We start from the raw sequence: 27,171 nt of genomic DNA, 5'->3' as shown, positions 1-27,171 counted from the left end.
CTCGACTTAAAGGACGCTTATTTCCACATTGCCATAATTCCCCGACACCGTTGGTACCTCAGGTTTGTCGTGGCCGATGTCCATCTGCAGTTCACGGTGCTCCCGTTCGGCCTGTCACGGGCTCCAAGGGTCTTCACGAAGTGCATGGTAGTCGTGGCGGCCTTCCTGCGCAGGCGGGGCATCCAGGTATTCCCCTACCTGGATGACTGGCTCATAAAGGGCCGCTCCAAGGAGCAGGTGGAGACCCATGTGTTGTTCATCAGGCAGACCTTTCTCGATCTCGGCCTCCTCTTGAACGAAGCCAAGTCCACCCTGTCTCCGACGCAACGCATAGAGTTCACAGGAGCAGTTCTGGACTCCACCCACGCCAGAGCGTACCTGCCGGAATCCAGGTTCCGTGCGATTTCCGAGCTCATCCTCGAACTGCACCGCACCTCGGTTACCACGGCGCGAGTTTGCCGTTGGGTCACATGGTGGTGTGCACCTATGTGGTAGACCATGCCAGACTCTGGCTTCGCCTGCTACGGTCCTGGTTAGCGACAGTTTGTCGCCCGGCCAGGGACCCCTTGGACTCAGTGGTGTCCATTCCCCGCTTGGTGCTAAGCTCGCTGCGGTGGTGGCTTGACCCGCAGAAAGTGTGCATGGGTGTCCCCTTCGCTGCCCCTCAGCCCTCCCTCTCCCTGGTAACGGATGCCTCGGATCGGGGTTGGGGAGCGCACCTGGGACACCTCAGGACGCAGGGCTTGTGGTCCCCGGAGGACCTCGAGTTGCATATCAATGTCAGGGAGCTGAGAGTGGTTCGCCTGGCTTGTTTGACCCTCCGGTCCCACCTGGCCGGCAGATGTGTTTCAGTCCTCTCGGACAACATGGTGGCAGTCTTTTATATCAACAAACAGGGGGGTGCACGCTCCTCTCCCCTGTGCAGGGAAGCCCTCGCGCTGTGGGATTTCTGCATCCACAATGCTACCCACCTGATGGCGTTCTACCTTCCGGGGGAGCAGAACAGTTTGGCAGACACCCTCAGCTGCTCGTTCCGGGGTCACGAGTGGTCCCTCCGATGGGATGTGATGCTCTCAATTTTCCAGCTCTGGGGTTTTCCCCAGTTAGACCTGTTCGCCTCGAGGGAAAACAGGAAGTGCCGTCGGTTCTGCTCCCTCTTGGGACGCAGTCAGGGGTCTCTGTCGGATGCCTTCCTTCAGTCTTGGGGGATCAGTCTGCTCTACACCTTTCCTCCGATCCCCCTGATACACAGGGTGATTTTGAAGATTCGCAGGGATCACGCGAGGGTAATCCTGATAGCTCCGGCGTGGCCGCGCCAGCATTGGTACACGTCACTACTGCACATGTCCGTTTAGGCGCCCCTAACGCTGCCCCTGCTCCCGGACCTGATCACGCAGGACCAGGGCTCCCTCTGCCACCCAAACCTCGAGTCCCTTCACCTCACAGCCTGGATGCTCCATGGCTGAACTTGGTGGAGATGCAGTGCTCCCAGCAGGTCAGACAAGTGCTGCTCGGTAGCAGGAAACCGTCAACTAGGGCCACCTACCTGGCGAAATGGAAGCACTTCTCCATCTGGTCGGGTCAGCGGGGTCACGATCTGCTGGGGGTCCCAATTGCCATTGTCCTAGACTATTTGCTCCACCTAAGACAACTGGGCCTCTCCCTTTCCTCCATTCATGTCCACTTGGTGGCCATCTCGGCTTTTCATCCGGGAGAGGGGGGTGCCTCGGTGTTTGCGAACCCGCTGGTCGGGCGTTTCCTCAATGGTATGGACAGGTTATTCCTGCATGTTCGTCAGCCGACCCCTGCTTGGGACCTGAATCTGGTCCTTTCCGCCCTCTCGGGGCCTCCCTTTGAGCCTCTGGCTTCGTGCTCCCTGTTGTACTTGTCGTACAAGACCGCCTTCCTGGTGGCTATCACCTCGGCCAGGAGGGTGTCGGAGCTCAGGGCGTTAACATCTGAGCCCCCGTACACTGTCTTCTATAAGGACAAGGTCCAACTTAGACCTCATCCGGCTTTCCTACCCAAGGTCGTTTCACAGTTTCTCCCGGTGTTTTATCCGAAACCACACTCTTCCAATGAGAAGCGGAGGTTACATTCCCTGGATGTCTGCAGGGCCTTGGCTTTTTACATCGAGCGTACCAAGCCGTTTAGACGCTCGACTCAGCTCTTCATCGCAGTGGCGGATAGGATGAACGGGCTCCCGGTCTCCTATCAGCGCATCTCTTCGTGGATCGCGACCTGTATCCGGGAATGCTATCGTATAGCTACGACCCCTGTCCCTCTGGTCATGGCCCACTCCACGATGGCACAGGCCTCCTCTGTGGCATTCCTGGCTGAGGTCACGACTCAGGAGATTTGTAGAGCGGCCACGTGGTCCTCCATCCACACGTTCTCGTCTCACTACGCCATCACGCACCAGGGATGATGCAGCCTTCGGTCGTGCAGTGCTCCAGTCAGCAGTGATCTCTGACCCCACCACCTAAGGTTAGGCTTGTGAGTCACCTACTTTGAATGGACATGAACCACTCGAAGAAGAAAAAATGGTTACGCACCTTTTAGTAACTGTTGTTCTTCGAGATGTGTTGTTCATGTCCATTCCAATACCCACCCTCCTGCCCCTCTGTCGGAGTGCCGGCAAGAAGGAACTGAGGGGGTGGAGGGTCGGCGGGCCCCTTTATAGGGCGCCATAGTGGCGCCACTCCAGGGGGCGCCAGGGCCGACCCTACGGACGCTGCTAGGGGAAAATCTTCCGGCTGGCGTGCACGCAGCGCGCGCACACCTACTTTGAATGGACATGAACAACACATCTCGAAGAACAACAGTTACTAAAAGGTGGGTAACCGTTTTTTCCCTTAGCTGTATCCTAGCCTGAATGTTCATTTTATTTCATCTAGCCTCATTTCAATGTGCAAAGTAAATATTGGTACTGACATTACAGTTCTCTTTGGCTGTATGTGCAATGACAATTCTCTTGCCTTTCTCTTCTTTCACATTCTTAGTTATTATATGTACTTTTGTTGAGTGACTATGAATCTAGCTCTCAAGCTGTAGCAGCCTCGCTAATGGTTTTAAAACATTGTCCCCAGTGGAGGGGTGTGATGGGGCTCTGGCCAGCCCCCATAGAGGGCGGGGAGGGAGTGCCACCCAACACTGCTCTGCCCCCAGCTCTTCTCTGGCCCTGGCTGCAGCTCTGCTTCCATCCGTAGCCCCGGCCACAGCCGCAGCTTTGGCGCCGGCTGCAGCTCTGCTTCTGGCCACTGCTCCACTCCCAGCTCCAACCCTAGCCACAGGTTGGACCCAGCTCTTGGCCCTAGCTCAGCTCCTGGCCCCAGTCCTGCCTCCCCTCCCAGCTCCACTCCTGGTCCCGGCTCCTCTCACTGTTCTGGCTCCACTCCTGGCTCCGGCCCTAGTCCAGCTCTGCCCTCATTATCGCTCTCTCTCCCCAGGCCAGCTCCACGTTGAGCCCCAGCTCCTCCCTCCTCCCCAGTTCTGCCCCAAGCTCCTCTGCTGAGCCAGTTGTTCAGTAATGGAGGGAGGCGCCGACAGATTCCAATACTGATAAAGCGGGGCATAGCAGGAAAAGTGTTGGCACCACTGTTTTCAAATCTCAGCTCCCAAGTGAAATCTGCTTATAAGCAGTGAACATCAAACGATATAAAAAGCCAGACTGATTATATAATTGTTACTAAATTGTATTTAAAAGTAGAGCTGTAACTACCAAACTAAGGGCCAAGATTGATCTTTGTTACACTGAATGTCTCTGACCACTAAGTAGCAATAGTGATGCTAGATGATTAGGGCCCTACCAAATTCATGGTCATAGGATTTTTAAAATTGTAAATGTCATGATTTCGGCTATTTAAATCTGAAATGTCATTGTGTTGTAATTGTAGGGGTCTTCATCCAAAAGCAGTTGTGCGGGGGCCGCAAGGTTATTGTAAGGGGGTCGCGGTACTGCTATCCTTACTTCTCTACTACTGCTGGTAGAGGCTCTGCCTTCAGAGCTGGGCAGCTGGAGAGCAGAGGCTGCTGGCCGGGAGCCCAGCTCTGAAGGCAGAGCAGCTGCCAGCAACAGTGCAGAAGTAAGGATGGCATGGTATGGTATTGCCACCCTTATGTCTGCACTGCTGCCTGCAGAACTGGGCCCTCAGGCAGCAGCTGCCGCTCTCTGGCTGCCCAGCTCTGAAAGCAGCAGCGCAGAAGTAAAGGTGGGATGGTATGGTATCGCCATCCTTACTTCTGCATTGCTGCTGGTGGGGTGCTGGCTTCAGAGCTGGGCACCTGGCCAACAGCCGCCGCTCTCCAGCTGTTCAGCTCTGAAGACAGCGCAGAAGTAAGGGTGGCAATACCCCCCTAAAATAACCTTGTGACCCCCCCCAACCGTCCTTGTGACCCCCCCTAAAATAACCTCGTGACCCCCCTGTAACTCCCTTTTGGGTCAGGACCCCCAATTTGATAAACGCTGGTCTCCCCCGTGAAATCTGTATAACATAGGGTAAAAGCACAGAAAAGACCAAATTTCATGGGGCAAGACCAAATTTCACGGGCTGTGACGCATTTTTTCACGGCCGTGAATTTGGTAGGGCCCTGTAGATAATGTATTCCCAAATCCTGTCATGAGCACAAGGTAGTTAAGACTACACAATAGTACATATATTCATTATAATATAAACATATCCAGTTTGAAAAAGTCTATATTTCACCTAACAAATATGTATGTCTTGTTCCATTTGCACAGAAATTAGATGTTAATACATGTGTTTACGTTTTAATTGATTAAAGATATTTCTATTTCAGACATTCTTATAAATGAAGATTTAGATGATAGGTAAGTATTTTGAAATAATTGCAGATTTTGTTAAACTACATTGCCAACATTGTATTTCTAAAAAGCCTACTGGAAAATGGAGTATCAAACTGGAAATCTTATCTATATAGAAATCTAGGCATATATGTAATGCTTTTCTAGTTAGGCAGTTTTATATATGTAACCTAGATCAGAATAACCTTAACATGCACTAATACGATATGAATAAACATGATTTATATAAGACACCATGCAGTCCGCTGAAAATTATGTTTCTTTTGTACATTTTGAGCATTTAAGAAAGACATTACTAGTGTTTATGCATGTTTTTTTATATTATTTTTATGGGCTAATTTTTGCTTTTGGACAAGCACACCGATTCCATTGAAATAATCATATTAAAAGCAGAATTAACACAATGAAACCATTACAAAGTTATTGAATAAAAATGCAACCCAGCAGGCTGTAGTTCTGTATTGAAGAGATATTCTGTATTCAACCATTGAATGAAAATGGATTGATGTGTGTCACACCTAGAATATTGTTCTATGCAACTCTAACAATATACATGTGAAAATATGGGCAACTGGGTAGACAAGAGTATGGGTAACTAGTTCTTGAATAAGGAGAATATTCTTGTCCACCTGAGCTCAAAAGTGAAGATTTTAAGATATTTTAATTTTAGTTTTTCTTGGAAATATATTCCTGTTTTAGTAACAACATTGTTTTTTCCTTAATTTGAGTTTCATAGACAATCCCCTGCAAATTACTGGACTGAGTGGTATTACTGATGTTATTGATGATCTTGTAACAGAGGGTGGCGTTTCCACTACAGAACTGGGCATTACAAAAACACAGGCTAGAAATATCTCCAGGTAATAATATAGCGGTCGTCTTCACTTCTCCTTTGTACTGAGTAAATTAAATTGTTTAAATTCACTAGTGTTTAAAACTCTAATAAAACAAGCAGCTTGTTGGTTAAAACTAACATGATTAAATACATGTGTTATAAAATGTCATTGTCTCTTAAATTTAACCCTACAAACATCTCCACACATGCTTAACTTTAAGCATGAGTGCACTTCCATTGACTTCAGTTGCCCTAGTATTCAAACAGTGAATACAATCTACTTAGGGTAGGTTTACACTTACCTTCCGGGTCGACGCGGTGAGTTCGACTTCTCGGAGTTCGAACTATCGCGTCTGATCTAGACGCGATAGTTCGAACTCCGGAAGCGCTGCGGTCGACTCCGGTACTCCACCACTGCAAACGGCGGTGGCGGAGTCGACGGGGGAGCCGCGGAGTTCGACCCCGCCGCGTCTGGACAGGTGAGTAGGTCGAACTAAGGTACTTCGAATTCAGCTACGCTATTCACGTAGCTGAATTTGTGTACCCTAGTTCGACCCCCCTTCTTAGTGTAGACCAGGCCTTAGCTTCCATGAAATATGTGTTTGATAGGGGAGATATACATTTCCCTAAGGAACAAATTATTTTGGTGAAAAATTTCGCAAGTGTCCACTAACTCTTTAAGAGATTTTCAGGCCAGAAGGGACCATTTTATATAATAATATAATAAATGACTATTCCAGTTGATCATTATTTAGGCTTTTTGTGTCTGAATTTTAGTATATCACTATATATCTGTGTTTTCATGTGACCCTCATCACTATAGTTTAAAAGACACATACTGAATTGTTTCACGCTTATACCTGTCTTCAGAATCCATGATACTGCAGCTGGACAGTCTCCAAAAACAGAAAGAGAGAGAAAAGAGATACAAGCATGGATGAAAAGAAAAAGAAAGGAAAGACTGGCAGAATATCTTAAAAAACTGGATGAACAAAGAAAAAGAGAATATAATCCATTTAATTTGAGAAATGATACGGTAAGATTACTGGGTGTCTGGAATAGTCACTGTTGCTTTAATATAAGTTAGTGTGGCAAAAAATATGAATTTCTTTTCATGGATTGGTATAAACTAAGGCTGAGTTGGGTAATGTAAGTCTGGAGTGTGATGGTTGTTAATCAGTGATTATTTGGAAAACTCATTGGATAACTGTGTGTTTACAAAATTTCCTACATTTAGGTTTTTGGACTGTTGAATTTTGAGAAAGATGATGATGATTTGAGAATTGAATACCACCCTAGTTGTGTCAAGGGTGGTAGGTAGGTAGTTGAAACTAGTAAACAATAGGATGTTTCTAACTGTTCCTCTCACTCTTCCTTGTTGTTGGTGACTAAGGTCAGAGGCAAATGGGTTATTCTCACGATATGTCACCCCCTGACTACAATGGAAGAGTCTCTGATATCTTTAGATGACAAGTTTCTTTCTTCTTTCATTAGGAGATACCTGTCTTTCAAGAGCAGTAAACGTTTGTTGTTAAGAAGGCCTGAACCTTTATTAATTCTGCCATCAAAGGGAAACAGGACTGATTTAAAAATCTGAGCTCTTATGTGTGAGGCCAGTCAGATGTTGACATCCTTTAAATGGTGGTAATATGGCAATAATGGAAACTGTCCTTGACAGTGATGCATTCAGACATGCATGGCTACATTCAGTTTTACACAGAAGTTCAGTAGAAACTGGATGACTGGCATGTGTTAGAAGGAACCTTTCCCATCAAAAGATGAAGGGGTGTGTCACAGACTCAGACAACTCACTGTTCAGTTTGAATTCATAAGTGCTCAGTACATTCAGAATCCGGGTTCTTGGCTCCCTACTGGCAGAAACCAAAAGATTCCAGGTCCCCAACCACAAGCAGTATAAAACCTACAAGATTTACTTCAGAATGAATAGCTAGCCTCAAAGATAATTTCTATCAAAAGGAAACGAGGCCTGTATCTCTTATGGCCCCCGGTTACAAGGACTGGTTACAAGAGAGGCCTGGTTACAAGAGAAGGGTCAGATACAAGGGTATTAGGCATTATTCACAGGGGCTTCAACATTCACTTTAGAGAAATTACCCTGGAAACCACTAGTAGCCAGAGACGACAGAAGAGGGAGATTCCTTCAACTCAACTGGCTGGGGATCTAAGAATTAGGGCCAGGGCTTTTCTCTGGATCGCCAATCTCCATTTCACTGGCTTTTACAAGCCCCACCAGTATCTGCCCGGCACCCTAAAAGGTAATAATTGGAGATATACCAATCTCCTAGAACTGGAAGGGACCTTGAAAGGTCATCGAGTCCAGCCCCCTGCCTTCACTAGCAGGACCAATTTTTGCCCCAGATCCCTAAGTGGCCTCCTCAAGGATTGAACTCACAACCCTGGGTTTAGCATGCCAATGCTCAAACCACTGAGCTCTGATCTTGTAGGGCAGAGGGAGAATTTTGGCATTACAGCCACACTAAGATGCTTTCATATGAATTTGTTTACTGCTGGAAAACTGTAATAGGATTCCCAGGGTACAACCTGAAACTGCGGGACTGCTGTGCCCCCTTAACTCTCCAGCTTGGGTTGTCTTTCACGATGCTTTGCTAGTGACAAGCAGCAAACCTTTCCATGGGCCGTGATCACTCAGTCCACTGCATGCAAGGACACACCCAGCAAAATTACATGAATGCTCTCTGAGCCACTTAGGAACCATACACTGGGAAACACCAGCAAATCCCCCTAGCACCCGAGAAATGTACCATCTTACACTGCTCAAGACCTTCTCTTGAACAATGCAAACTCATATTAATTAGTTCGTCACTTCATCAAAGGATGGTGGACATGCACCAGCCCTTGTAATCTGAGCAGATTCCCCAAGCACTTTGGACAAACTCACTGTTAAGGATAAAACATTAAAGTAAGTTTATTAACTACAGAAAGATAAATTGTAAGTGTTAGGCATAAAGGTCAGAGATAGTTACCTAAGAAAATAAAAAGTAAATGCATTCTAAATCCTAAACTTTCAGACTAAGCAAGATTTGACTCAAACAGCTTTTCTCACCCCACTGGATGTTGAAGGTAGGTTACAGTTGTTAATATACAGGCTGAATTTCCTTCTCAGCTTGGGACCAGTTTCTTCAATTCAAAGTTTTTGTCTTCCCAGCGTTCTTTTTGCCTTCAGCATAGGTGGGGGAGGAGAGAGGTGGTCTCATGATGCCGCTGTCCCTTCTACTCTCAATTCATGTCCCATGGAAGATACTGGCCCAGACATGTCCTGGTGGACATTGTTGAGATACAGAGTTGAGCAGTCCTCATTGTATGGTGCTTGCACAACTGAATCATAGAGTTAAGCAGTCCTCATTGTGTGATGAGTGTGCAACTGTCTCTTACAGCAGGGGTTCTCAACCTTTTTCTTTCTGAGGCCCCACACAACATGCTATAAAAACTGCAGGGCCCGAGGCGTGGGATGGATGGACTTGGGGCTCTGGGTTGGGAGCTGGGGTGGGCTCAGGCATAGGTGCAGTTAGATTTCTATTTTGGGTGGGCAGGGGCCAGCAGGGCTCAAGCCAGCTCCGCACGGCAGTGTCCAGGGAGGGAGTAGCACCTCTAACCCCTGACTCACCTCAGCAGGCCACCCACCTGTCTGGGTTGTAGGGGCGGGGCAACCAAAAATTATAACTGAAAGGTAGGGGGCTCAGCTCAAAAAGTTTGAAAACAGCTCAGGGTGCAGGGAGAGAGGTAGCTAGGGGCTGTGTGCAGGCAGTGGGGTAGCTCAGGGTGCAGGGAGTGGGGTAGCTAGGGGTTGTGTGCAGGCAGTGGGGTAGCTCAGCGATCAGGAAGGGGGGTAGCTAGGGGCAGTGTGCAGGCAGTGGGGTAGCTCAGCGATCAGGGAGAGGGGTAGCTAGGGGCTGTGTGCAGGCAGTGGGGTAGCTCAGGGAGCAGGGAGGGGGGTAATTAGGGGCTGCGTGTGGGCAGGGAGGTAGCTCAGGGAGCAGGGGGGGGTAATTAGGGGCTGCGTGTGGGCAGGAGGTAGCTCAGGAAGCAGGGAGGGAGGTAGTTAGGGGCTGTGTGTGGGTGGTGGGGAAGCTCAGGGTGCAGGCGGGGGGGTAGCTAGGGGCTGCATGCCGGGAGGGCTTCCCTGCAGTCCCTGTTCCCTGAGGGCTCTGCCAGGCACAGAGCTGGGCCCCCCACCCAGACAGCTCTTACAGGTTGTGTGAGCAAAGGGGGCTGGGTGCTGAGGAGCAGCTTCAACCCCCCGCACCAGCAGCAGCAGGAGACGAGAGAACGCCATGGCGTCCTACTCCATGGCACCAGCTGCCCTCAGTGTGCCCAGCTCTGGCTTCCTGCCTCCAACATGGCCAGATGAGAGGAGAGGAGGAGGTGGAACGGGGTTGGGGGGAGGAGCTGCCCCGGGACTGCCCTTCTCTTGCACTATAATTCTGGGGGGGACCCCCTGTGTCCTCCCACCTCTGCCCATGAACTCAGGGCTTCTGCCTTGTGGAGAGCACTGGGACTCTGGAATTCAGCCCTGCTGCTTCTGGGTTCAACCCTGCGTGGGGCGCCGAGGATCGGGGCTTTGCACTGGGGAGTGGGGCTTCAACCCCACGGTCCTGGTTTCAGCCCTGCGGGAGGTGCTGAGGCTCAGGCTCTGGGTTTTAGCCAGGGGGCTGCGGAGCACCTGTTGAGAACTGCTGTCTTACAGAATTGTAAATATCTTGTTTATAATTCCCCTTCTGGTCAATGGTTCATGATGGTCACTTAACACCCATTTCAGTGTGAGCCACCTCCTTTGTTGCCACTGGACAACTAGCCGTAGGCGTCTCCTGGACACACAGCATATTTCGATAATAACCATATAGCAGAATATCCTAATTCCATATACAATTATGATACACATATTTTGAAAGCAGCAAAGAATCCTGTGGCACCTTATAGACTAACAGACGTTTTGCAGCATGAGCTTTCGTGGGTGAATACCCACTTCTTCGGATGCATTCTACAGAACCAGACTAACACGGCTACCCCTCTGATATTTTGAAAGAACACTGAGTTTCAGCAGATCAGGACCTTTCATGCCTTGTATGAAATATCATAATCATATACAAATGATGAGTATGGGAGTTGCAGGCAGTGGTGAGCTGTAGCTGGTTCGCACCGGTTCGCAGGAACTGGTTGTTAAGTTTAGAACCAGTTGTAAGGGTTACCATATGTTGGTATTTTCCCGGACATGTCTGGCTTTTTGTTTCTCAAATCCCTGTCTGGGAGGAATTTCCAAAAAGCCGAACATGTCCGAGAAAATAGGGAGGCATAAGGGGACCCCGAAAGGCTGCAACTTACAACTGCGGCGATCTGCGGGGGCACAGAGGCGGCGGGCGCCTCCTCCCAGGGCACCAACTTTCCCACCGCTCTTCACTGTGGGGAAGCAACTTCCCGCCCCCTCGGGCTCCGGCTGCTGTGCAGGGAAAGCGCCCGCCCAGGGGCGCATGGGCTGGAGGTATGGGGGCTGCGCGGCAAACCAGGGGAAGGTAGCGCTCGGGCAAAGGACGCTCGGCTCTTCAGCTACACAGAGCCAAGGTTTCTCCGAGCAGCAGCAGCCACTTAGAAAAATAGCTGGAGAAATAATGGTAAGACTATATCACCCAGCATTCTAAAGAGGATCTGTCCGTTACACTTTGTGAATAGGAAAAACATAACTTGTCTTTGAATTTTATTAACCAATGTAATTGCTTTTAACACATCAGGAAGAAAGGCAATGACTTTAAGACCTGTTTGTATAATAATGGAAATACTATGGTTTCTCACTGGCTAACTGTTAACATCATTTCTTTTGTTTACAGCCACTGGCAGTAGCTATATAATCCCTTACCCACAATGGTGTTCTGTAACATTTGCCATGGGTACTGTCTAAGAATATGACAGGGTCTAGCTTATAAACCTAGAGGGACTCCCCCTCCCCTTTCTCAGAATAATCAAAAGTAACAGCAAACAGAAATAAAGATATTTCTCCAGCAAACACACATTTGCAAATACAGAAATTAATCACAAAACGAATCCGCCTTGCTAATACTCAGTATACTGAATAGAAGGAAATATTTCAGGAAGCTTGGAGAGCCTGGATGTACGTCTGGCCTCTCTTAATCCCAAGAGAGAACAGCCCCCAAAACAAAGAACACAAACAAAGACTTCCCTCCACAGAGATTTGAAATTATCTTGTCCATTGATTGGTCCTCTGGTCAGGTGTCCGTCAGGTTTACTGAGCTTGTTAACCCTTTACAGGTAAAAGAGACCTTAACCCTTAACTATCTGTTTATGACAGCTCCATTGACTTTATTTTCTGCCACTTTAGAATCTGGCCCAAGATTTTTAATCTTTAAATTATTAGAACAGTTATGGCCTAATGCTCGCTTCATCTGCCCATCTGCCTGTGGGTAGCAAGAGGAAGAAAAGAGTGGAAAAACAATTAAACTAGTGGACAGGTATAGTGAGTGATTACATATGACTACCATTTCTGCACCGCAGTTTAACTCTTTGCTGAAGACCAGGCCAGAGTTGTCTTCTCAGGGCTTTTTGGAAACCATTACACAGAGTTAAACACATGACTATTAAATGCAAAAACCTGAATGTAAATATTAGTAACAGATTCCAGTCAGCTTCAAAGAGAGAGTACAACACAATTGCTTAGTAAAAAAAATGGTTACTAACCTTCCATAACTGTTGTTCTTCAAGAGGTGTTGCTCATGTCCATTCCATGTCAGGTGTGTGCGCGCTGCATGTATAATTGACAGAGATTTTCCCCCCAATGGTATCCATAGGGCCGGTTCCAGTGCCCTCTGGAGGCCTGTGCTCATGCGCCATGATGCCGCTGGCCCCGTGCCCTTCCAATTCCTTCTTGTCATCAACTCCGACAGTGGAGTAGGAGGGCAGGTCATGCAATGGACATGAGCAACACATATCGAAGGCTTAGGGAAGCTTAGTAACTGTTTTTTCTTCTTCGAGTGCTTGCTCATATCCATTACTTGTCTGGTGACTCACAAGCAGTGCCTTTGGAGGTGGGCCAGGAGTTCACAGATGTGCCAATTGCAACACAGCTCTTCCAAAACTGGCATCGTCCTGAGCCCATTGGGTAATTGCACAGTGGGCCAGGAAGATATGAATTGATGACCACGTTGCAGTCCTGAGTCAGTACCTGAGCAAGGAATGCTGCTGAGAATGCTTGTGCTCTTGTAGAATGGGCCTTTACTGCAGCTGGGGGTGGTACCTTTGCCTGCTCATAGCAAGTCAGGATGCAGGCTGTGATCCAGGATGAGATTCTCTGGGATGACATAAGGAGCCCTTTCATTCTATCTGCTATAGCCCGAAAAGTTGTGTTGACTTGCAGAAGGGCTTAGTCCTGTCAATATAAAAGTCCAGGGCCCTTCTAATACCAAAGAATGAAGACACTCTCTTCATCCATACTGTGTGGCCTTGGGAAGAACACAGGCAGAAAGATGTCTTGGTTGATATGAAATTGCGACGCCACCTTTGGCAGGAAGGCTGGTGAGGGCGCAGCTGGACCTTATCTTTGGGATGGGGAGGAGAAGGATAAGGAGGACCTGAAGTCAAGGCTTGAAGTTCTGAAACCCTTCTGGCAGAAGTAATTGCCACTAGGAAGGTGACCTTCTATGAGAGGGTCAGCAGGGAGCAAGACACCATGGACTCAAAAGGGAGGCCTGTGAGTCTGGATAAGACCAAGTTTAAGTTCCAAGGAAGAATTGGGTTGCAAACTTATGGGTAGAGCCTTTCCAACCTTTTGAAGAACTTTCTTGATACCCAATCAGTGAAGACTGATCTGCCTTGGATCGGAGGGTGGAATGCTGAGATGGCTGCCAAGTAGACCTTGAGTGATGATAATGATAGATTTTGGTGCTTCAGACCAAGTAAATAGTCTAAGATTGACTGCAGAGAAGCTTGAGTCAGGCAAAGGCTCCGCTCGGCTGCCCAACAAGAGAAACATTTCCACTTGGCCAGATAGGTAGCTCTGGTAGAGGGTAGAGCAAGACTGGTTGGATTTGTTCCGAGCAGGCCCTCTTGTCCAGATGTAACAATGCAGCACCCTTGCTGTCAGGTTCAGGGAGGCGAGGTTTGGATGAAGAAGCTGTCCACAATCTTGTGGGATTAGGTCCAACCTGAGTGGACGCATCCACGGGGCTTCAACTGCAAGATCTAGAAGCATGCAGAACCAATGTTGACGTGGCCATGCTGGAGCGATTACAATAACTCTCGCCTTGTCTCCTTTGATCTTCAGGAGGACCTTGTTAATCAGGAGAATCAGAGAGAAGGCGTATAGCAGGTTGTTGTTCCGTGATAGCAGGAAGGCATCAGACAGGGAGCCCTTGCCTTGACCGAGCCTCAAACAAAACCAATGGCATTTCCTGCTCTCTGCAGTGGCGAACAGGTCCACCTGAGCAGTCACCCACCTCTGGAAGATAAGGCCAGCGACCTCCAGGTGGAGAGATTACTCGTGGTTAGAGGAAAAGGACCTGCTGAGGCAATCTGCTAACTCATTCTAAGATGCGATGCTTCCAGGTGAATGGACTGCTTCATGCCAAACTCCCAGAGTCTGAGGCTTCCTGGAAAAAGATCCCAGAGTGAGCTCCTCCTTGCTCATTGACATAAAAAACTGCCGCTGTGTTATTCGTTGAGACCCGCATTGACTTGCAGAGTTGTGGAAGGAACGCCTCGCAGGCCAAGCATATTGCCCTGAGTTCTTTTACATTTATATGCTTTGATAGCTCTCCCTGTGACCAGAGACCTTTGATCTTGATGTTGCCAATGTGGGCACCACGCCTCTGATCCGATGCCAAAGTCATCATGAGCTGTGGGGTTGCAAAGGGTACCCAGGTCAGCATTGAGTCTGAATCTAACCACCACATCAGGGATGCCAGAACTGGTGATGGAATGGTTAGAATCAAGTCTAAACAATGTCTTCTGAGGGAGTAGACCGATGTAAGCCACATTTGAAGTGGCTTGAGGTGTAGTCAAGCGTACTGCACGACATGGGTACATGCCACCATGTGACTTAGAAGCTGTAGAGACGCATGGGTGGTCGTCAGTGGGCTAGCTGAGACCTGGGTGATTAGGTCTGCCATAGCTGTGAACTTGGTCTCCAGAAGGAAGGCCTGGGCCTGAGATGCATTGAATACTGCCTATAAATTCTATTTTCTGCACCTGCACTAACGTTGACTTTTGTTCCTTTATTAAGAGTCCCAAAGCCTGACAGGTGGCTTGTATGACGTTGATACTGTGCTGAACCTGAGCCCGCATTCGGTCTTTTATCAACCAATCATCTAGGTGTGGGTAAATCTGTGTACCTCAGTGTCTGAGATAGGCTGCAACTGCTGCCATGCACTTCGTGAAAACTCAATAGGCCAAAGGGAAGCGCTGTAAATTGGTAATGACTCTGGCCCATCACAAATCTGAGTAATCTCCTGTGTCCACGGAAAATGAAGATGTGGAAATACGCATCTTTCAAATCAAGGGTGTGGTGTACCAGTTCCCTGGATTCAGGGAGGGATTGATGTAGACCATGGAGACCATTTGGAACCTCAGCTTCTTGAGATATTTGTTGAGGTGTTGCAGGTCTAGGATGGGACAAAGGCCCCCTTTTGCCTTGGGAATTAAAGGAAAACCCCTTCCCTCTCAGTTCTGAAGGAACTATTTCCTCAGCCCCTGCCCACAGGAGGGTTTGCACCTCTTGGATGAGAAGTTGCTTGTAAGAAGGGTCCCTGAAAAGGGACAGGGAGTGGGGGTGAGATGGAGGGATAGACAGAAACTGAAGAGTATACCCCTTTGCTATGGTACTGAGTACCCACCGGTCCGATGTGATTGATGACCATGCAGGTAGGTAGGGCGAAAGCTGGTCTGAAAATAAAGGAGACAATGGATCCGGAATAATGACTGCCTGTTCCCACTCATGAACTGGCTAGTGTCCTGCTGGGATGTGGAGGAAGAAGATTGACCCTGATGGTGTCTGTAACCTTTTCCTTTCCTCCTGTAGGGCTCATGTTGGGAGGGCCCCCGAGAACCTGGGCAGTGGCTGTGGTATGAAGTGTTTCCTCAAGGCTGAAGGTATATAAAGGCCTAAGGATCGTAGTGTAGACCTTGAGTCCTTGAGGACATGCAGTTTGTGGTCTGCTCAGAAAACAGTGTAGCTCCCTCAAAAGGGAGATCTTATACCAACTGCTGAATCTCATGAGAGAGCCCCAAAGATTGCAACCACGAGCTGCGTCTCATCGCTACTGCTGACACCATTGTCCTGGCTGCTGAGTCTGTCGCATCTAAGGCGGCCTGGAGAGAGGTCCTGACCCCCGCCTTCCCTTTGTCTATGATGACCAGAAACTCTTGCCTTGACTCCTGAGGCAGGGAATCCTTAAATTGTGTCATTGAGTCTCAAATGTTAAATTCGTATCTCCCTAGCAGCTTAACATTGAGCTGCTTAACATCTTTATTTTTGGGTGTGGCGCTTGTCTGGCCCTGTATGTCCCGCTCATTAGCCACGGAAACCACCAAGGACCTCAGGGGAGGGTGAGAATACATGTACTCAAATCCCTTGTTCGGAACATAGTACTTTTTCCTCCGCCCTTTTGGATATTGGGGGCAGAGACAATGGGGTCTGCCAAAGTGCCTTCACCAACTTTACCACCCCATCATTTACTGGCATGGCCACTTTGCATTCAAAATATCAAATAGGCTGTTCATGGGCTCCTTCAGTTTCTCTGCCTCCAGTCCCAGGTTGGCAGCAAATCTTTTAAGTAGCTCCTGGTGAGCACTAAAGTCACCTGGAGGCAGTGGAATCATGGGGCCCATAACCACCTCATCTGGGGATGATGAGGAGAATGCCACCACTACTGGAGGGACTGGATCTTCCACCTCTCTGGGGGTGGTCTCTACTGGGGGTACTGCCGAGGATTCAGAGCCATGGTCGGAGCCTGAGTCAGCCTCTAGAACCTACTTAGGTAGGGCTGCAGCCCACCTTTGGGAGACCACAGATGACAGTGGCTGAGAGAATGGCCCGGGTAATGCTGTGAACCCCCTTCCCTCCCTCTCCCCCCCGTCCCGGGTTCCAATATTGCCATTGAAGTGCCCACTGCCCTGGAGGCCAAACTCCCATAGATAGCCCTGCACTGAAATCCGGTGCATAAGCAGGATGACATCGCCTCTTTTGTGGGGGAGCTGACTCACCTCCGGAGCTTGAAGAAGATGACTCCATGTCTAAAGGCCAAGGAGGAGCCGTTGTCTTTCTCCTGCCGGCTATGGTGAGGCCGGGGAGCAGTCCTGAGGTGCTGGGGAAAGACGTCGAGGGTACTGTGACTGGCGTCCTTTCTCTGGAGACTGACTCCGGAATACCAGTGCTGGGCAGATGGAGACCGGTGTCTTGACATCAGAGACCAGCATGGAATAGACATGAGCACATACTCAAAGAAGAATTCACATTTAATACTGTTCACAATGTTTGTGGGTATATTTGGAATATTAAATAATTTTTAAAACAAAAGCTATTAGCTATTAATAGGCAGCAGGTTTAAAACAAACAAAAGGAAGTACTTCTTCACACAACACATGTTCTGAAGGCCAAAAATATAAGTAGGTTCAAAAAAGAATTAGATAAGTTCATGAAGGATAGGTCCATCAATGGCTATTAGCCAAGATAGTCAGAGATGTAACACCATGCACCAGATGTCTGTAAACTTTCAACTGCTAGAAAATGGGACTGGACAACAGGGGATGGATCACTCCAAATTGCCCCGTTCATTCCCTCTGAAACTTCTGGCATTGGCCACTGTCATGTGCTAGATCGACCCTTTGTCTCACCCAGTATGGCTCTTCTTATGTTCATAGGTATGTTCAAAGATTTTTAGAAGATGAACTAAAAAGCAAGTTAAATGCTTGTTTTCATTTTCTTTTATAGCAATTTGGTGTCTCTGCAAAGGAAATCAAATTGAGCCAGAAAAAGAAAGATGAAAAAGATAAGTAAGTTACAGAGAGTGTCATTTTGGGAGTTCTTATATACTTTTACATCTAACCATTCTGCCCCAGTCTCAGTGCCTAGCTATTTATGTCTGTCTTAACTCTGGAGTTTCAGATATTAATAACTTTTGATGTAAAAATCACCAACAGTTTGTGTCAGAATTCTCATTAAATTGTCTTTGGGAGAAAGTTGAATATTTAACTTTTTCTGGTCTATATTTTTGTATTCTATTAACAATTTTTAATGTAATGTTTTGATTCATTCTATTGAAGCTGTTTATTGTAACATACTTTAGCTTTCTGCAACTGAGTTCAGTGATTGCAGAAAGTTTTTCAGTAACCATCGTAAAAGGATGTTACAAAAGTGAACTGAGGAATCCATAAAACAGCTCAAGTTAAAATAAATAACTTTCACTGAATGATATCATGAACTAATGTGTAACTTTTGCCTTACTCTTTTTCTCCAAAGAGCCCTGTTGTCTGAGCATCATAATCTTAGAGTCTCACAAGCGCTTTCCCTAATGAACGAGATGTTATCTGAGACAGTGCAGCTTCCTGCAAGTGAACTTAGACCGTTGTCCAAAACAATGAGATCCCCTCGAGATTTCAGAAAGCAGCACCTCACATCTCTGAGAGGGTAACATATTTACAATTCAAACATACTTTGGTGTACAGGCCTCCCAAATGCACATCAGATTTGCTAGTTGAGATGACCACCTTGAATCCTGTGTGACATGGGTTAAATTCAAATGAGTTAAATGTAATGGCAGTGGGCAAAAGGGCTGGATCTCTCTAGCTGATGCTTCTCCTGGTGTGTGGAAGTCTCCAGCTAGCACACAGCTAGTATAGCTAGCTCCTACACCATCCCCCGGCAAGCACCAGAGAACAAGGCATTGAATGCTGTTGTTCCGGCATGGCTTGTGGATTACCCCTTGGAGACCATAGCCAGATAACCGGCCCCAGAATCAGAGCTGCAATCAGCTCCTTCAAATCCACCCCAACTTACCTGCATCCAGGAGATACCAAGCACAGCTGAGAATCTGGTGGCTCATGAGAGTCCATAAGCCCTGTAACATCTGGTAACAATCCACCATTTTTTTTAAAAGTCCTAGACTAGTAAAAGTTGAACAACTTACCTGATCCTACTTGTAGTTGCATGTGTAATACTTCTGCCATGTGGAATTGGTGGCAACAAGGTTGGATTCAATATCTAGGGGTTCCTTTTCAGCAATACAACACAGAACTGGCTTGAGCCTCCATCCAGTAATCTGGGAAAATTACGTATCACCCCCTGGATGCCTCTAAGAGGCAATACTTCCCCTCTTGCAAGCACAGTGTCTGAGTGTAGAAAAGAAAATTTTAATAAAAAGGGGACAAGAAACCCGTCATTAACTTAGGAAAATGCTGCAAGCAGGATTCATAAGCAAAAAAAACGAGTAAAACACCTTCCCCCGAGTAGGTTGGGCAGTGTCTTTTGCCTCTGGTTCTTAAGTCCAACAACTAAATGTTCCTTTAACATGCCCCTCACTTCTCTTTCCATTGCACCCCACTCACAGTTGTTGTCCTTGGTCAGTGAATACCCAGAGGTGCATTCACATGAGTTCACCTCCCACCCGGTGGGGGGTGGCGGGAAGGAAGGCATTTTCCTTGCTCCCTGGCTGCTCAGCTGGTCACTCCATTAGCTGCACTGGCTGCCTGACTGGCTGCTCCGCTTGTGCTGCCAGCCGCTCATTGCTCCACCGCTCCCTCTAGGATGTCTTGAGGTCCCACCACTTAACACAGCTTTCTGTTCTCAGTGGGGGAGTCTCATTGCCAGTGCAGGCTAGGCAATTGCTTTCACCAAAGATGCTGTCTCATCACAGGTCAAATGTTTAGGCCTGGTTATTAGTGTTTTCAGCTCTACTGATACACAACAAAATAATCAGCTCTGTCATATACAGTGGAGAGGGAGGCCAGTCAAATGATGGTTAGGATTCTTAGATAGCACTTACACCACCAGGAACAAACACCCGTCCCCACCATCTCTCAACTCCACTGGGCTTTGGCCCCCTAGTCCCTTGCATAGCGAGTGCAGTTCAGTTGAGGGTGAGTCCCTCAATCAGGGTATGCCAAGCACAGTTCTGCTATCCTTGATTCACACAACAAGGATAACAACACTTTATTACCACTGCACTCAATAACAGAATGATTTGTGATCCAACACCAGCCAAAAGTGATCTTTTGGGCAAAGCAGCCCCACGATGCTGCGCACATAGGCAGAGTGGGTGTGTCTGTCTATGCAAACAAGGTCGGTTCCAGAAGTTTTCTTCCCCAGCTCATCTGTAACTGTCAGGGGAGAGCTCATGCAGACCCTGCTTACATGTAGAGCCTCCTGAATTTATACCCCTTCTCCTTTTCTAGAAAGAAAGACTTTCACAGAAGTGGCTTAGATAACCAAGATAACTCTTCTTTGTTTTGTACTTCACTGCTTATTGCCTTGTAGGAAATAATGGTATTTCATTTAATGTTACAAATTATTAAATATCCTCCCCTAGATATTATTGTTTCAAACATAGTCTGTTTTTATTGCAGTACATTTGTATTAATATAATTGTATGTTGCTAGCAGTGGTAAATATGTATTTTTTTCTTCTTGCTTTATAAGTCGTCCTGGTAGTCGAAGTCTATCAGCAAGTCAAGCTGAAAGGAGCAGAACTGCTGCCAAACCTGACTTTGGTCAAGCAAGATCCCATTCCACTCCACCTCAGGGTTTAGCTCAATCTGGGGGTAAGAATTGTAATACTGCTTGTAATACCCCCTCCCTCCCATTTGTACATGGAAGCTAACAAGCTTATGGTATAATGCAGGCCCCAGACTCAAGATCTGGATTGTTCTTTGAAGATGAGAATGTCACCATTATGATGACTTCAGCCTCTCAAATAGGATGTCAGTTATTTGACTGCTTCACATTTCCTTTCTGTATTCATGAAGGTCTTGATTGTGCAATTTGTCCAGAGCCCATAATAAAGGCTAGTGTGGAACCCAGGCAGCAGGCACTTACTTGACACTCTCTCTTCCTTTTTGAGAACCCATATTTATTGCACACAATACTAAAACTGCTTGCAGTAAAATTGGTTTGTACATGTTTTTTTAGGAACTGCCACTGTGGTATTACAGAAGAATATATCCAAAGGGAGGATTAGAAATGCAAGACATTATCCTGTTAATTCTAGGCAAGGTAAGCTATACAGAACAAAGAAATGGTGCTTTTCAGCTAAAAGTTTAATAGTGCTGTGTTTTAAAAGACCTAAAAAACCCTGATGTAACTATTTAAACAATAAGACAAAATTATTGCATTTCTGAATTATTGCTGCACATTTCAGGTGGTATTTTTACATGGCATAGTACTCAAGACTAGAAATGGTTGAAAAATGGGGGGAAAGTGTCCCTCCCCCCTTCTTTTACTGAAAACTTTTGAATTTTTAAATGTTTTGACATGTTCTACCAATGACTGAATGCCCTTCAACAGCCTGAAAAGTTCAGTTAGTGCCTTGAAATGCATTGTTTATCTCATCATTTCTATGAGATGGAATTTATGAATCATAGCAGGAAAATAGTTAAGCTCAAGCATTTATGAAGCAGTGTACAGGAGGCAGCACAGGAGAAAAGTAGGTTCAAAACTGGGTTCAATTCCCAGCTTTACTACAAATTAGCATTGTGACCTTGAGCAAGTCCCTTCCCCTCTCTGTACTGCTGTTTCCCCTCAATTATGTCATCTAGGTAGTACTGCAGTACAAACAATAAATATAACTGTGATAGGAGAGTGGAAGCAGTCATAGGGTACTACTCATAGAAAATATTCAACTTTTTGTGCATTTGTTTAGCAGAAAATGGCAAAACTTTAGAAAAATGCCTTATTCCAGATTTGTTTGTCGCTGTGCATTTGGAACCCATTGTTCTGCCTCTTTTCTTGTGTACCAGTTTCCAGACTCCAGCCCTCCATATTTGCTGTGGCAGTGGCACACACTCCTATTTAATGTATCAGTGATTAAAATGAGTTCGAGAGCGTCTGTGGTACATCTGCAAAGCTATTGTTAATCAAAATTTAGATTCTAAAATAGACTGGAATTCCAAATGTTTAAAGCAGGAGAAGGAATCCAGACAATCCAGGAAGTTTTTGGAAAGTGTAGGGGACAATTTCCTGGTGCAAGTGCTGGAGGAACCAACTTGGGGCAGAGCTCTTCTTGACCTGCTGCTTACAAACCAGGAAGAATTAGTAGGGGAAGCAAAAGTGGATGGGAACCTGGGAGGCAGTGACCATGAGATGGTCAAGTTCAGGATCCTGACACAAGGAAGAAAGGAGAGCAGCAGAATACGGATCCTGGACTTCAGAAAAGCAGATTTTGACTCCCTCAGGGAACTGATGGGCAGGATCCCCTGGGAGAATAACATGAGGGGGAAAGGAGTCCAGGAGAGCTGGCAGTATTTTAAAGAATCCTTATTGATGTTGCAGGAACAAACCATCCCGATGTGTAGAAAGAATAATAAATGTGGCAGGTGACCAGCTTGGCGTAACAGTGAAATCCTTGCTGATCTTAAACACAAAAAAAGAAGCTTACAAGAAGTGGAAGATTAGACAGATGACCAGGGAGGAGTATAAAAATATAGCTCAGGCTTGCAAGAGTGAAATCAGGAAGGCCAAATCAGTTGGAGTTGCAGCTAGCAAGGGATGTTAAGAGTAACAAGAAGGGTTTCTTCGGGTATGTTAACAACAAGAAGAAAGTCAAGGAAAGTGTGGGCCCCTTACTGAATGAGAGAGGCAACCTAGTGACAGAGGATGTGGAAAAAGCTAATGTACTCAGTCCCTTTTTTGCCTCTGTCTTCATGAACAAGGTCAGCTCCCAGACTACTGCACTAGGCAGCACAGCATGGGGAGTAGGTGACCAGCCCTCTGTGGAGAAAGAAGTGGTTCAGGACTATTTAGAAAAGCTGGACGAGCACAAGTCCTTGGGGCCAGATGCGCTGCATCTGAGAGTGCTAACAGAGTCGGCTGATGTGATTACAGAGCCATTGGCCATTATCTTTGAAAACTCATGGTGATCCAGGGAGGTCCCAGATGACTGGAAAAAGGCAAATGTAGTGCCCATCTTTAAAAAAAAGGGAAGGAGGAGGATCTGGGGAACTACTGCAGTCTCACCTCACTCCCTGGAAAAATCATGGAGCAGGTCCTCAAGGAATCAATTCTGAAGCACTTAGAGGAGAGGAAAGTGATTAGGAACAATCTGCATGGATTCACCAAGGGCAAGTCATGCCTGACTAACCTAACTGCCTTCTATGATGAGAAAACAGGGTCTGTGGATGAGGGGAAAGCAGTGGATGTGTTATTCCTTGACATTAGCAAAGCCTTTGATACTATCTCCCACAGTATTCTTGCCAGCAAGTTAAAGAAGTATGGGCTGGATGAATGGACTCTGAAGTGGACAGAGAGCTGGCATCGTTGTCGGGCTCAGTGGGTAGTGATCAATGGCTCCATGTCTAGTTGGCAGCCGGTATCAAGTGGAGTGCCCCAAGGGTTGGTCCTGGGGCCGGTTCATTAATGATCTGGAGGATGGCGTGGACTGCACCCTCAGCAAGTTTGCAGATGACACTAAACTGGGAGGAGTGGTAGATATGCTGGAGGGTAGGGATAGCATACAGAGGGACCTAGACAAATTAGAGGATTGGGCCAAAAGAAATCTGATGAGGTTCAACAAGGAAAGTGCAGAGTCCTGCACTGACGACGGAAGAATCTCATGAACTGCTACAGACTAGGGAGTGAGTGGCTAGGCAGCAGTTCTGCAGAAAAGGACCTACAGTAGACGAGAAGCTGGATATGAGTTGACAGTGTGCCCTTGTTGCCAAGAAGGCTAATGGCATTTTGGGCTGTATAAGTAGGAGCATTGCCAGCAGATTGAGGGATGTGATCATTCCCCTCTATTTGGCATTGGTGAGGCCTCGTCTGGAGTACTGTGTCCAGTTTGGGGCCCCACACTACAAGAAGGATGTGGAAAAATTGGAAAGAGTCCAGCGGAGGGCAACAAAAATGATTGGGGGGCTGAAGCACATGACTTATGAGGAGAGGCTGAGGGAACTGGGATTGTTTAGTCTGCAGAAGAGAAGAATGAAGGAGGATTTGATAGCTACTTTCAACTACCTGAAAGGGGGTTCCAAAGAGGATGGATCTAGACTGTTCTCAGTGATACCAGATGACAGAACAAGGAGTAATAGTCTCAAGTTGCAGTGGGGGAGGTTTAGGTTGGATATTAGGAAAAACTTTTTCATTAGGAGGATGGTGAAGCACTGGAATGGGTTACCTAGGGAGTTGGTGGAATCTCCTTCCTTAGAGGTTTTTAAGGTCAGGTTTGACAAAGCCCTGGCTGAGATGATTTAGTTGGGGATTGGTCCTGTTTTGAGCAGGGGGTTGGACTAGATGACCTCCTGAGGTCCCTTCCAACCCTGATATTCTATGATTCTATGGCACAGAAGAGTCTTGAGCAGTAATTTTTGAGCTTGGTTTACGTTAACTGCTCTGTTGTGTGAAACTAGTAAAAACAATCTTTTCTTTTCCAAGTTGCCATTCGGCCTCAAGACCAAACATCCCAAGTCACTCTCAGAGGAATGCTGACAGATTTTAACCGGAGGAGAACATGGTTGCAAGGCAATGCAAGTCAGAGGCAGGGCTTGAGCAAAGGAAGACATAATTCGGCCAGACAAGGTTTGGAAAAGGAATGAAATAGAAATTTAGGATATATTGAGGCCTAAGTCTCCTTTCCATTACCCAGGTTTATGCTAGTATCAGTGGCGTTTAAGTAGTTTAGTGGAGTGGAGACCTTGCTCGAACTAGCCTCATGTGGTGTGACTCTGTTTCATTGTCCTGTCTATTTGCTATTTCTGTATGAAGGTACTATTTTTCTAAAATTGTTGTTTATGGACTTTGGGTTATGTGACCTCCAGTTGGAGTCTCCTTTTGTGTAATTAGGTCTACTTATCATATCCTAGAAGTAATTAAGGCTTTTACTAAGGGTTCCAAGAACATTTGGAAAGTATCCTCATAATGTCACAGCCTGCCTACAAGTTAGGCAGGTGAATGGGCAGGAAACAAAGCAGATTTTCCTCTGAGTTTCATGAGAATCAATACATTGCCATGAAACATTTCTGTTTTGATGGGAAAATGTTACATTGGGAAATTTCAGACTAGCTGGAGTAGCAAGATCCAATTCCAGTTGTCAGGTCCTCAGGAAAACATAAGAAGCTTGGTGATTACTGCCTAAAAAGTTTAAGTGCCTCTCATTGTATTGCACATATTGTATTCTCTATAGCTTTTTATACTGTGCATGTCACTATAATGTCTGAGTGCCTTCCAGTCATGCATTAAGCAATGTGACTGTACATGTCACATATTGTTCGATCACTCATCCTCTCCCCAGGAGGAGTAGCATAAGCAGTGGAGTGTCTTATTTTGGTTGTTTTTGGGGGGGTTTTAAATGTACATGATGATAGGTGTTTATAAGGAGGCACGTCAAAGAAATTTCCTTGCCCTTGTGAGGGAAGGTGGTGAGGTTTGTGATGGCCCTTAGTTCTTGAGGGAGCTCATTCCACAGTATTGCACCAGCCCCTGATAAAGTTCTGTCTCCCACACATTCAAGCTTTTCCTTATCATAGAGTTCAGTTGTGCCAGAAGAGTGAAGTTGTTGACCATGGTGTTAATCCTGGAGCTTTAGTGGTCTTTCAGATATATCCTGGACCCAAACCATGGAGTTCCTTTAAGATAAGGACTGAGAGGTTGAACTTGATTGAGTTCTGTAGCAAGCCAGTTTAGAGAGCAGAGGACAGGTTTGATGTGCTCACAGTAACCTGTGTTGCTGGGGAAATGTCCTGCAGCATTGTGTACTAGTTGGAGTTTCCCAAGTGCTGAAGGCTTCATGCCCATGTATAGCATGTTTCTGAAGTCCATCCAAGAAATGACAAAGGCATGAATTACTGAGGCCAGGGCATCTTCAAAAAATCACTTCATGTTGGGAGTCTAGACTGTCCCCCAATGTCCTTGACTCCAAGGTCAAGGAAAGTATGACATCTGCTTCAAGAAACTGAACTGCAGCAACATATCTTATGCATATTATTAGACAATCTAGGGGACTATAGGGCACCATATGCTGCTGAGCTGCTGTAACTAAAAGAATCAGAGAAGCCATTTTTTATTAATATATTACTGTACACCTCCAAAATCCAGGGTCGTGGGCCTATTTTCATAGAAGTTTAATATAGAGGGTTACATTCAAAGGAGAGTCTCTAGTGGGCCTATATTTTTTTTATAAATGGGTATTTAATGAGTTTTGGAATATATTCTATAAAACAAACTTCTAGCCATGTCTCTGACTGACCTAATTTCCATCTTTCTGTTTAACAAAAATCTTAAAATTGTGCATGGTTAGTCATTGGAGAGGAAGAGGAGAAAACAAATTTAGCATTTGACCTTTTGATCAGTATTGCTAAAAGTTATCATAGTTTAAACATTAAAGTGCCCTTCTGAGCTACGTGATAAGAAATTTGATTCTTGTTGTTTATGGCCTACTGATTACACAAAACAACCTACATTTGAAACTCGACATTTTAAATTTAAAAACAATATTCCATGAAGTGGTTCTGTTGGGTTATGAGGCCTCCAGTTTGGAAAAAAAAATGGTCATTGGAGTTCACCAGATCTGTTTATCAGTCTTTAGCCAAGAAAATTACCTAAGCAAGTGCACTGCAGTGATAGGCTACTGTCTTCTTTCACCACAATATTCTGTCTTAGGCACATTCCACCCAGTTTAACAGCTGTGTCCTAATCTTTAATATACTAATGAACTTGTTCCCGTAATAGTTGTTTCTATGATCTTGAGAAATATGTGAGGCTTAAATCTTAAAATTAAGAACATTTACAAAAAAGGCTTTTCATAAAAAAACTATTTCTCCTCTTGTGGCGACCCAAGCTCTAAAACCATGGAATATCCCTTGTGTCCACTCCCAGTCAAGGACATATGCTGGAGTTGCTCTCATTTTGAGATAGATTCTGAAGAGATTAGGCCATTCTAAGTGTATTTAGCCATGAATTTCCCCCACTCTTTGTTCAAACATCCCCTTTTTAATAGTATTTGTAATACTCATCTGAGGATTGGGAGCCATAGGTGCTGACTCATGGGTGCTCTGGGGCTGGAGCACCCATGGAAAAAAATTGGTGGGTGTTCAGACAGCTCCCTGTGGCCCCACCCACTCCCACTCACCTCCGCGTCCTGCTTCTCCCCCCTCCCTCCCTCCCAGTGCTAGTGCCGTGAAACAGCTGATTCGCGGGGCAGGGAGGGGGAATGCAGTGCGTTGGGGAAGAGGTGGGGGCGGGGAGGGGATTTGGGGAGAGATCCAATAGGGGCAGGGAGGGGGCGGAGATAGGGCAGGGACTTTGGGGATGGGGTTGGAATGGGGGCGGG

The 27,171-nt window shown here is 46.5% G+C and overlaps 1 protein-coding gene across 1 annotated transcript in view; it reads left to right on the top strand.

The window, feature by feature from the left end:
* Positions 1-27,171, top strand: part of CPLANE1 (ciliogenesis and planar polarity effector 1) — a 181,270-nt gene that overhangs the window by 152,380 nt on the left and 1,719 nt on the right. The window contains exons 45-52 of the mRNA XM_045020840.1: positions 4,801-4,831; positions 5,554-5,685; positions 6,531-6,696; positions 17,632-17,693; positions 18,160-18,327; positions 20,334-20,455; positions 20,823-20,906; positions 24,279-24,422. Coding sequence (XP_044876775.1) covers positions 4,801-4,831; positions 5,554-5,685; positions 6,531-6,696; positions 17,632-17,693; positions 18,160-18,327; positions 20,334-20,455; positions 20,823-20,906; positions 24,279-24,422 — 909 coding nt within the window. The remainder of the gene's footprint in view (positions 1-4,800; positions 4,832-5,553; positions 5,686-6,530; positions 6,697-17,631; positions 17,694-18,159; positions 18,328-20,333; positions 20,456-20,822; positions 20,907-24,278; positions 24,423-27,171) is intronic.

This window comes from Mauremys mutica, chromosome 6 (assembly GCF_020497125.1).
Source record: "Mauremys mutica isolate MM-2020 ecotype Southern chromosome 6, ASM2049712v1, whole genome shotgun sequence".
In the NCBI taxonomy this organism is placed as follows: Eukaryota; Metazoa; Chordata; order Testudines; family Geoemydidae; genus Mauremys; species Mauremys mutica.
This window is presented reverse-complemented; position numbering and strand designations above follow the sequence as displayed.